Source organism: Phascolarctos cinereus, unplaced genomic scaffold (assembly GCF_003287225.1).
Source record: "Phascolarctos cinereus isolate Bilbo 61053 unplaced genomic scaffold, phaCin_HiC Scaffold_2;HRSCAF=192, whole genome shotgun sequence".
In the NCBI taxonomy this organism is placed as follows: domain Eukaryota; kingdom Metazoa; phylum Chordata; class Mammalia; order Diprotodontia; family Phascolarctidae; genus Phascolarctos; species Phascolarctos cinereus.
Window position 1 is genome coordinate 367,433,515 of NW_027555625.1, and position 12,456 is coordinate 367,445,970.

Below are 12,456 nucleotides of genomic sequence, written 5' to 3' on the forward strand. Positions count from 1 at the left end.
AACTTCCCCCTCTCTGAATGAGATAAATCTGACCACAAAATAAACAAGAAAGAAGTTAAGGAGGTGAATAGAATATTAGAAAAGTTAGGTATGATAGATCCCTGGAGAAAACTGAATGGGGATAGAAAGGAATATACTTTTTTCTCGGCAGTACATGGCACATACACAAAAATTGACGATGTACTAGGGCATAAAAACCTCACAATCCAATGCAGAAAGGCAGAAATATTGAATGCTTCCTTTCCAGATCATGATGCAATAAAAATTATATGCAATAAAGGGCCATGGAAAGATAGACTAAAAAATGATTGGAAACTAAAGAATCTAATCCTAAAATTTAATTTTATGGTAGCAAAGAATTGGAAATTGAGAGGATGCCCATCAATTGGAGAATGGCTGAACAAGTTGTGGTATATGAATGCAATGGAATGCTATTGTGCTATAAGAAATGCTGAACAGGTTGGCTTCAGAAAAACCTGGAAAGACTTGTAGGGTCTGATGCTGAGTGAAGTGAGCAGAACTAAGAGAACTTTGTGTTATACCAGAATCTGCCTTCTCATAATTTCCACGTATTCTTCCTATTTTTCTTACTGTGGAAGCACGCAATCAATTCAAGGAAGCTGGCCACAGGCTCAGATTAGAAATTTTTTTCCAAGACCAACCAAACACCAACAGCATCTTAAGATGAAAGATTTTTATTATTTTTTTTGGACACTGTTCCAAAGATTTGATTAATAAACTATTCTAAAGCACGTGCATTGATATTATGACTTTTTCCATGCTGTAATTTGCTGTGATAATAAACTTCATATTGACTGTATTTTAACTTCTAATATCTGTGCTTCTGCACTGACTGCTCTCACTCCCTCATCCCAGGCCATCGGCTAGGCTTCCCCGTTAGGATCATCTCATTCTTAATTTGTACCACTAGTATTTACTCCTATTCAGAGAATCATAGAATGCCAGGAACCTTGAAATCATAGAACCAAAGAATGTCAGAACTTGAAGAAAGGATTGGGGAATGGGGGTAGAGACATATGGCAGATGTCTTCAGGTATTTGAAGAGCTGCCATGATGAAGAGGGATTCGACCAAGCCTGCACAACATTTGGCCTGCATGCTCTCACAAGAGGATTTTGAGTGGCCTGTGAAAAATGTAGAGGATCTAAAACAGGCTTGCATAACATACTGCCTGTGGGCCATATGTTGTGCTGGCCTGGATTAGACTTTTCCTGTTTGGCCCCAAAGGGCAAAACCAGGAACAATGGCTGGAAGTTGAAAAATGGCAAGTTTAGACTGGATTTAAGGAAGAAATTTTAAGAATTAAAAACCATGGGACTATAGACTTTTAAAATGGAAGGAATTTAAAATGTGAGCTGGTTAAAATGCCCTCATTTTCAGGATGAGGAAAGTGAAGCCCAGAGAGAACTGAGGTCACAGAGCTCACAAGCTGAACAAGGATCAGAACTGATCTCATCTGACTTTAAGTCCAGTTCTCTTTTCAGGATACTTTCGCTTCCAACAGGGTCCCTGATTAGGCCCATCTAATGTCCAATTAGTACCTCAAATACCTCATCCCAGATCCCTGCCACTGACTTGAACCGTGGAATAATTTGCTTGGCTAGAAAGCATTGTTTTGAGTGCAACCTGCACCCCTCACTGTTTTGTACCCATCTATTTTGGTCTACACGAGATTCATGAATGAGGAAGACTGACTTAGTCTGGGGGCTTATGCTCTCATTTTCCTGCTCCTTTTCTCTATGACAAACTCTCATCCCAGGAACAGGCTAACTGTAGTTTGAGTTGTTTATGCCCAGGTCTCCAAAAAGGAGAAAGTAAAAGATGTATACTATGAATTGGGTGTAGCACAGGTCATTTATTTCTACGCAGAAAGCAATGATAGCTGTAAAAAGAATCAGAGCACATCAACAAAATTGTTGAAATAGGATTGACCTTCTTAGGATATAACATAGTTTGCTGGTGACAAGCCTGTGCATGAACCAGCCAAACAGGGTCAGGCTTTTCTCTTGAGCACCATTCGCTCTGATGCAGGTGTTTCCCTTGATCTTTGTTACTACCTCTGCCCTTGCCATGCCAGTTCCCTGTGCCAGGGAACAAGGTGGTGGCAGTTGCTGCTAACACAGACTTCCAGACCTTTCTAACCTGACAAGGTCATTTACTTAGGGAAAGGAAACACAGAAGAGAAGTGGCTTCATCCCAGGCACAGGCTTGCCTAAGTAGAATATGTGGTCATGGCCACTGGGATGAGGTGGGAGACAGAATAGCCACTGTTTGTTCTTCAGAATTTTTGGAGAAAACTCAGAACAGTCTTCACACTTTGAATCCAGGGAGGAAGAGTCAGTCAGAGTGGTGAATCATCCCTTTTGTACAACCACTGAATTCTGTCCAGCAGCCATTTACAGCACTCTTCATCATACATGGCTGGAAGCAGACACTGTAAACTTTCATATAGTTTCCAGGAACAGTGATTGTGTGGAGCACAGGATGGGAGGAGGGACCTGCTACACTCAGATTCTTATTTTTGTTTTACCAAAGGACTTTTATGAGAAAAATACTGTGTAAAATGGTTTATGATGAATCAGTGATTTCACCATTGTTGACATTCTCTCTATCAGTGTAGATTGCTCCTATCCATGTATTTTTATCCAGTATTATTTATAACCATAGTCTTTCATAGATTCTATACCGAAAATACGCCTGATGTATTATAGACCTTCCTGTATATCTTTTCACATTTTAGCTCCCCATATAGCATCTGAACACTCCATTTGTTAGCCTTCGCTTATAGGACATGCCTGCCCACCTCCTTTTCTTATTACACATTGTTTCAGTGATGTTACTTACCTCAGTGTCTCCAAACTATTTCAAGCATGTATCCCTTTTAGTAAAAAAAAAATGCTTTTTAGTGTATACTGCAAACATATGTATATTTGCTTATTTAAAAATTAAATAAGTAAGTATAAATACTAGTGTACTAATAACTATGTCTTATGCTTAACACTATGGTCTGAGATAATAATAATGCCTCAGCTCTCCCTAACCAGTGAGTGCCCAAGGAGATGCCTGTCCCACTCAGGCCAGGTGAGGAGCATTGTGTTCTGCCTTGGATGCTACAGGTTAGGAAGAATAGTTTGAAAAGGATGGAGAGCCTATAGAGAAAAGCAATCAGAATTCAGGTCCTTGAGTCTAAGACATATGAGGACTGGCTGACTGAATTGCGACTCTGGAAGGACATGACAGCTGCCTTCAAATAGCTGAAGAGCTACCACCTGGGAGAGTAATTAGATTTTTTGATCTTAGAGAGCAAAACCAGGAGGCATGGCTGAAAGCTACTCCATTGTTAAATTTAATTTATATATTTCTTTAGAGAAAACCTGCACATAACAAAGTTGACCATTTCTTAAACTATCCTTTTTCCTCTTCTTTGTATCTTGAAATACTTGTGTTTATTGAAGATTGTTAAGTTCATAATAATTTTTTAAGTGAACTATCTTAATTTACAAGCCTTTGTCAATTGACCCTGGTATATTCTGTGAGATCATATGGGCTAATTAATTTTTTAATCATTTGTCTTATGTTGTCATTCAGGGCAGAGTGGGTCATCATCCCCCTAGAGCACCTATGGAATGACCCAAAGTGGGCCATAGCTTGATTCCAAAGGGTTTGTGATCAACCAATCAGAAGAGAAAATGGATCATGGTCCACCCCCTTTTCTTACTTTTCCCCCAACAAATTGTGATTTTGTTTCCAAAAGACTACCTTACTTTCTTTGAAACACCTCATTTCCCCCTTTCACCACTGGCCTCCGTAGCTGCCCCAAGTATGGGCCCCTCTTGGCCTTTCTAACCTAAGCCAATCCAGCCACCTAGAATAGGTGGCAGGCCAAATTCTCTATTTCCTCTACTCCCTTGCCCGTGCACCCTCATTTCCAGCCCTCATCACCACAATAGTGGGCTCTGCAAACTGTGCTCTGGGATAGCAGCCAGTAAGCTCATCTCCTATTTTTTTGGTAGAAGAGTGAATAGCACAGGACAAGCAGGTACCCAAAAGTTATAATTACATTACCTGTCATCCAAAATTCATTCTTCTTAACTCCTTTATTTCTATCTAGGGTAACACCATTCTTCTAGTGTCCTAGGATCTAAATTTCCCCATTAACCCCAACTCCTCACTCAACTAAAACTCTTATTTTCAAAGTTAACCAGTGATCTCTTAATTGCCACATTGACTTTTCTTAGTCCTCATTCTTCTTAGAATCTGATACTGTTGACCATCCTCTCCTCCTGTATATGTACTTTCTTCACTTTGGGTTGTAGTTCTTCCTCAATCTCTTTTTCTGGATCATCATACATATACCCTCAACTGTGGGTATACCCCAAGATTCTGTCTAGGGATCTCTTCAGCTCTCTCTTACTTGTTGACATAAACATGCTATGCATAAAATGCCCAGACTATCTTGAACACTAATTGCCTTTTAGACACCTCAAAATAGATTTTTCAAATTCAACATGTTGAAAACAGAATTTATCTTCCTCCCCCTACTTCTTCTAAACTTCTGCATTTCTGTTTAAATTGTTCAATCCATCAATCACTTGAGCATTTATTAAATACCTACAATACGTCAGAAACTCTGATAGGGCTGATGATACAAAGAATTAATCATTACTCTGACATTCTTTCACATTCTCACGGAGAGACAGGTGTGTATACACACAGAGTAAGCATTAGTAGAACAAATACAAATGAATAGAAAGTATTTAAATATACCATATTTAGGGAAGAAGGGCACTAGTATTTGGGGGGAATCAGGCAAGGCTCCATGAAGAAGGCAGTTCTGAAGAATTCTGTGAGGGATTTCAGGTGAGGAAGAGATCACTTTGAGACATTATTTTGAGGGCATGGTTATCCTTGGGTTTACAACCTTGGTTTTATTCTCTATTCCTTATTTCACATATCTAATCAGTTGTTCAATCTCATAAAAATTAAATTCTTATTGATATATTTTGTTTTTATATCACCCATTGTACCTTTCACTCCATCACCTCCCAGAGAGCCATGCCTTATGAATGAATGTATGAATGAATGAATGCAAAAGCGACTATTATGCACCTACTATGTGAGACAGTCCTTGTCGTCAGGTTCCATTTTAGTAGGGGAAAACACCACATAAAGAAGAACTTGAAGTAAAATTTTGGGTCTGGTGGTGAGAAGGCACAAGCACTTAGTGGTGTAGGTTGGGGGTGGCTAGGAAGTGAGTAGTAAGCCAGACAGGGCTAAATAGGTCAAGAAGACTTGAATTCAAATCCTGCCTCAGATACATACTAGTCGTATGACCCTGGGCAGGTAACTTCTATCTCAGTTTCCTCCTCTGTAAAATAAAGATGATAGTATCACCTTCCAGGTGTTACAAAATAAAGATAATCAAAGGTTGTTGTGAAAGTAAAATGAGATATTTGTAAGTGCTATATAAATGTTAGACATCTTATTCTTACTCTATTCATCTTTATCTTATCCTTTTTAATTTCTATTTTTGTAGATGTTTCATCACATGTATAATTATTAGTACAGTAACGCTTGCGTATCATTCATCTAGGTAGATATACATCTACTGATTATGTGCGATAAAACTTTTTTACAGATGGTGGTACGTGATCAAAAAAGTTGGGAGACCATTGCTTTATGGGATGGAGGAGCACAGTGGTAGATTGGTTTGATTCCGTTGTTTCCTATGGTATTCTTCTTCACTCAGGCAGCTAGGAGTCACAGTAGATAGAGTCCTGGACATGGAGTAAGGAAGATCTGAGTTCAAATCCATTTTCATACATTTGCTAACTATGTGACAATGGGCAAGTCATTTAACCCCTATTTGCCTCCATTTCCTCAGCTATACAATGGGGATAATAACACCACCTACCTCTTACGGTTAATGTGAGGATCAAATAAGATAATATTTGTAAAACTCTTAGTACAGTGCCTGGCACATAGAAATTGCTATGTAAATGTTTATTTCCTTCCCAGGTCTCCCTCCCTTGCCTTCCTTCCACCCTCATCATTAATAGATGTAACTCAGTTTAGTTGGGTTTATACAGAATCTTTCACATACCTACCTTAACCCAATTCTGTTTCATTCACTTACAAAATTGAATAGATTGTTGCATGTTTGCATCATTCATCCATTTATTCTTTATATGTAAAACTGATTTTATTTGTACATGGAGACACAATTTCTGATTGAAAGACATTATTATGAAAGACATAATACTTTATATTACAACATCAATACAGCTCATAATCACAACCTTCTCTTCCCTTCCCCTTTACAGACACACTTGTATCAGATGTGTGACAGTTCAAATAGCTGCATCTGCTATGCGGCTCTGGGGCCAAGGGCTAGTCACCCCGTGACACTGTTTGAAATGGCAGGAGAGGAAGCAGATGCCTCTCAAACTGCTCAGGAGATATTTATAGAACCATCTCCCTGCTGGTTCACCTGTGCTCTTTTAATGAAATGCTCTACAAATAACCTCATTTTCTTTCTGTCTTTCCCTTCACTTGACAATATATACACGTTGGCATATGTACATCATGGCAACATATACATTTTAATACTGTATTGGTGATATTTCTCATTTCTACCTGAAGTATGTGAAAGCACTTTTCTTTACAAAATGATATATAAACGCCAGCTATTATTATCATTGTTATTATTTCTTCCCCAGCTACTAGGGCAGGTGGGCAGTAAAGGGCATTGAAAGAAAAAAGATTATATCTTAAAGCAATTATGTCTTTGTGATTCATGATTGAATTTTGTAAACATGTGGACCTATCAAAGACTACTTATCATTCAAGATTCAGCTCAAATCCCATCCCTGATTGTCCCTGTCCAAATTGACTTCTTCCCCCTCTGAAATCCTCCAATGTTTTTTTGTTTCTAACGCTCTCATGTCCCTTAGCAGTACGACCTTGAGTAAGTTAATCTACCGTTTGGGACACCAGTTTCCTTATCTGTAAAATGAGGTTTTGGCTTAGACAAGTTAGTCTCTAGAACTCCTTTCAGCTTTAATATTCCACGTTCTAAGTCTCCTTCCTACTTAAGCATTCTGTAATTAAAAATTCCATGATGCTAAGATTCCTTCCACCTCTAACATGCTGTGGCCCTATGTTGTGGTCTTTTGTATTGTTGCTTTTTATTGTGATTTCACTTCTCATATGTGTTTCTTAAGATCCTTGAAGGCAAGGACTATTTCTACTTTTCTTCTTTCTCTTTTCCAACAGCTCACCCAGAAACCACCACAAGAGTCTTTATTAGGCACTGTACCTATTGAAGATATAATGAATCTGATACAGATAAATGAAGGACAAGCTTGGCTACTGTGTCAACTTCCAAGGCTCAGTTCAGGCAATGGTGGCTTTGCCTATACATTTGCCTTATCGTATTTTAACTTGAACTATAGTTATTTAGTTATGTCCCTTAGTAGTTGTAAGCTCCAAGAAGACAGGGATGGTGTCTTGAAATTCATATTTGTAGCACATGTAGTGCTTAGCACAGAGCTCTTTGTTGAGACAAACTGAAGTTTTCGGAGTTATTTCTGTAGCGGGTATTAATCTGTGATAACCATACAATGCCCCTACTCTTAGGTACCTTTCACAAAGATTTGAAGACCTGTAATATTTTCAATATTTCACTTCCTTGGTGTGGTGAATAGGGCTCTGGACTTGGAGCCAGGAAAACCTGGGTTCAGATTCTACCTCAAGCCACATACTAGTTTTATGACTTTGGGCATAAACTTTTCCATGCCTCAATTTCCTAAATTGTAAAACATGCATATTGGACTCCTAAGGCCCCTTCCAGCTCCAACTCCATGATCCTTTGCTATTACATCCACAATTATTACTCAGCTGAATTCATCCAGCACTGCCATCTAGTAATGTCTGCCTTTGTTTTAGCTCATTTCACTTTTCTGTGTACTTTCCCCATTAGTCTCATGTAATCCTGACACCATCTATTTCACAAATGAGCAAGGTGGAACCACGGGAAGGGCGAGTGATTTGCCTAGTTATGCTACTTCCATCTGCTAGTGGTAATTCAGAGACTAATGTCCAGGTACTCTATTCTTTCTAGTACCACACATAACTTTACCTTTTGATTTTCTTTGTGTGGGGGGGTGGTGGTAAATGGAGCTGAGGTGACAGTGAGGTGAGATTGGTAGCTTCTTTTTGGTGTGGGGAATGCCTGGTATGGGAACATTTCTTAGAGTTCCCTGATGTAATTTAGCAGCTGATATGTTCTACCAAGGCCTTGATAACTTCTTTTTCTTGGAGAATTGCTTGGACCCTGAGAAGTTAGGTGACTCATCCAAGGTTGTACAGCTAGTGTGTGAGAGGTTGGACTTGAGCCCAGGTTTGCCTAACTTTTTTAGCCCCTACTCAATCATGCCTCTTTCTACTTTCACATTACCCTAGAAGGTCACATGCATTTCTATCATCTCCTCAACTGTTGCTCAAGGGCAAGAGGCAGTGCAGGTCTCATAGTAGACAATCATGGAATACTTGTTGAATTAGTTTGGATTCTCTTTCTTGCGCTGAGTCATGTCTTACTTCTTTCAGTTATTCACCTGAATATACAGAAGGTAGAGGGAGTTAAATAATGCTACTTGTCTTCTATCCCTAAACAACTTCCTTACTAAACTTGGAGGTGATCTTCATTAATCAGGGATTCCATCCTTAGAAACCATCCTTAGAAAACTCAGGGAAAACAATTTGGCCAACTCCAACCTGGGCAGTGACTGCTCTGTCACTGGAAGGGCAGGAGAGCTCCCAGGCCCAGCATTTCTTTTGAGGAACCATGATGTCATACAGAGGCAGTGTAGAAGAGGGGTTAGGTGGATGTAAAATTGGGTGACCAGTTACTACTCCCCTCTCTTCACTGCTCTGCATCTCCAGAAAAGTGAAAGCTTTTTGACTGGCCCCTGGTATGGTCTGACCCCCAGCCGTAGCTGGTACATATCAAGAAAGACTCTGAACATATGTAAGGCCATAGTTTTACAGTCTTTTAAAAATAAAATAGAACAAATTACTGACTACCCTCTCGATATCTATGCAGTTTGTTTATCTGCCGGTCCATTGATATGGAGGTCTTCAAAGTGCTCATCGAATTTTCTGTTTGGATTGAGTCTGCTTGACACCACCCAATCTTGAACCATCCTCTGTAAACCTCCTTGGATTTCTTCCGGAACTTTTTCCCCACAAAAACATACACCAGAGGGTTCAGGAAGCTGTTGCTATAACCAGTATATGTCCCTACCTGTGTAAGCACATCAATAATAATTTCAGCCTGACAGCCTGAGATGACGTTTAGCTGAAAGAGGGTATCCATCAGTGTGCTGACCTGGAAAGGGAGCCAGCAAATGATGAAGAGCAGAAGGACTACTTGGACGAGGATGGCAGCCTTCTTCTCTGTCTGGATCTCCTTGAACTTCTGCATTTCATTGTTCTGCAGAACACGGATGATTTTCACAGAGCAGAAGGAGATGATGCACAGAGGCAGCACAAAGCCTACAATGTTCAGGAGAATATTGGTGAAGATGGCCCAGTTGGGCGATGGGTAGACAAAGCGACAAACAGTGACATTGTGGCCCTCCTCATTGTAGTCCTTTAGTGTACGGAAAGCCACCACAGGGGAACTCACTATCATTGTGAAAAACCATATGATGAAACTGTAGCATTTGGCATGACAGGTTCCTCGCATTCGGCCCACAGACATGGTTTTCACCAGAGCCAAGTATCGATCAACACTGACCACCATCAAGAAAAAAATGCTGCAGTACAAGTTCATGTACATAAAGGAGTTCACAGCTTTACAGAGCACCTCCCCAAAGGGCCAGTGATAGTTGTTGGAGATGGCAATAGCCCAGAAAGGGAGGCAAAAACCTAAAATGAGGTCAGCAGCAGCTAAGTTCCCCAGGTAAATTTCAGGCACTGTGCAACTACTTTTGTGTAAACAGAACACACTCAGAACGAACATGTTTTCGACTATGACCAACACAAAGATGATCCAGAGGAATGGGGTCTGGATTATGTTGAACCAATCCCAAAATTCAGCAAAAGAACACTGGATGTTCTCAGTCTCATTGAATAATGATTCATTAATTCCAGGTTGAAGGACTCCTCGTGTGCTGTTGATCATTTTAGCACTGAAAGAAAGTAGGAAAATGGTCATTGCACCTCATAGTCAGTGATAAGTCAAAGAAAAAAAAGCTATAGCTTTCTTCAAAATATCCCATGGATCATTGGGATAATCAATTTAATTCAATACAATTCAACAGACCCAGCTCCTCTTAATTCTAGTGCTTTTCCTCTGTTAACTACTTCCTTTTTATCCTATATTTGCTCGTTTTGTATATATTTGCTTGCATTTTGTCTTCCCCGTTAGATTGTAAGCTCCTTGAGGGCAGGGATTGTCTTGCTTCATTTTGTATCCCCAGTATTTAGCACAATGTTTGACACAAGGCATCCTGTCATTATTAAAGATCTTCTTCCAAGAGAAAAATGTTTCTCTTAGGATACATCTGAAGTTCTTTGGGCAGGACCTTTAGTTAAGGGATTTCTTCTGTCTTGTCTGGAAATAAAATATCCTTGATATGGCATGGAATCCAAGAGGGAACAATAAAACACTTTATGCATAGAAATAACGAATGTGTGTAGGGTGAGAATTCTCTCAGTTACAAAAAAAGTGTTCCCTGACCTCCTAGATCCTACAGACTGATAAAGTGACAAGACACAAACAGATAAATGTAACATACAATAGTTATGGGGTCAGTATATTAAAGAGTTGCAAAGTAAAGGGCTTTTTGAGGTCCAAGAAGGGAAGGGAAGGAAATGAAGGGATTATGGATAGGGTAGATCAGGTTGGTTATATAGAGTATGCAATATTTTAGTTGGGCTTTCAGAATGGATAGGTATTCAACTGGTGAAGGGGAGAGAAGGCATTCATTGCATAGGGAATAATACAAGCAAAGGCATGCAGATGGGAAAGGACAAGGCATATTTGGTAGACAGTCATCTACTTTGGAGGGAGAAACATCTTGAGGGAAGTGGAGTGACATTAAACTCGAAAGGACTAAGGTAATACCTCCTACTAAGAGATTAAGGTGATACCTCCACAGTCTGTGGAGTATAGACTTGAGAGGTAAAGAAGTTTAGAATCATTATTTGCATCTAAGCCTGCCTTGGCAAAAGGGAGATGATGACTGGCTTTTGGAAAAGGATTCCTATCAGGCCAAATGTATCTTTTTTTATTGTTTTGGTATTTTTTCCCCCCTTCATCACACTCAAGTTCAGAATTGAGGTAAGGTCCTAGAAGAAATAATATGATGCAGTGGAAAGTACACTGATTTAAGAATGAGAGAATTTAGATTTGAATCTTTGCTCTATTATTTATTATATATGTGGCATTGGTAAATTATCAGTTTCTCTGGGCTTTAGTTGCCTTATCTGGAAAATGAAGTGTTGTATTGGGTGATCTCAGGTCCCTTTCAGCTCTTAAGCTTTTGATCCTACAATCTCTGAAAACAGGAGGGTAACCAACATTCAAACTTCATCAGCACCAACCACCAGGCTGAGATCTGCTTTGTGCCTGGCTGTATTACAAGGAGGGAATGATGGGAAAGTAAGTTACATGGAACAAGGGGAAGCAGCTGATAAAATAATCACATCTCAAGAGATGCTCCATTACAACCCACAAGGCATCCTGTCATTATTACAGGTCTTCCTCTAAGAGAAAACGTTTCTCTCTTAGGATACATCTGAAGTCCTTTGGTCCAGATCTTTAGTTAAGGGGTTTCCTCTGTCTTGTCTGGAAATAAAATATGGCTTGATATGGCATGGAATCCAAGAGGGGACAATAAAATCCTTTCTGCATAGAAATAACGAATGTGTGTGGGGTGAGAATTCTCTCAGTAACAAAAGTTGGAAGACAATCTGTGCAGAGTAACAGATGCAGCCTGCTGTGCTTTCTTCATTTGCCTCAATGTAGTTCTCCAAGGAGACACAGACACACGTGGTACCATGACAGTCTCTGGTGCAAAAACAAAAGCCCTGGTCTGAAGGATTGAGCAATTGCTCCTGGGACCTCTGTCTTGAAAAGCAAACACTCTTCAAAGTTTCAGAAAGATCTGGCCTCTGGGTTTTAGTCCCAGCTCAGGAGCTAACTCATTGTATGATCATAGACAAGTAACCTTCCCTTTCTGTTCTCAGTTGCCTCCCAGGTCAAATAAAAGAATTGAACTCTGTTAAGTTTTGTCATAATACAAGGAAAACCTTCCTAATAAGCAGAGTTGTTCCAAAGTGCTTTTTTCAGAGCAATCCTGTGAGGTAGATACTGCAAATACATTACCTTCCTTTTCAAGATGGGGACAGTGAATCTCAGGGGAGTTAA

The 12,456-nt window shown here is 39.7% G+C and overlaps 1 protein-coding gene across 1 annotated transcript in view; it reads right to left on the reverse strand.

Annotated features, from left to right (window-relative positions):
* Positions 1-6,187: 6,187 nt before the first annotated feature.
* Positions 6,188-12,456, reverse strand: part of BDKRB2 (bradykinin receptor B2) — a 69,928-nt gene continuing 63,659 nt past the window's right edge. Inside the window, exon 2 of the mRNA XM_078150424.1 lies at positions 6,188-10,213. Within this exon, the coding sequence (XP_078006550.1) occupies positions 9,094-10,206 (1,113 nt within the window). The 5' untranslated portion in view covers positions 10,207-10,213 and the 3' untranslated portion in view covers positions 6,188-9,093. The remainder of the gene's footprint in view (positions 10,214-12,456) is intronic.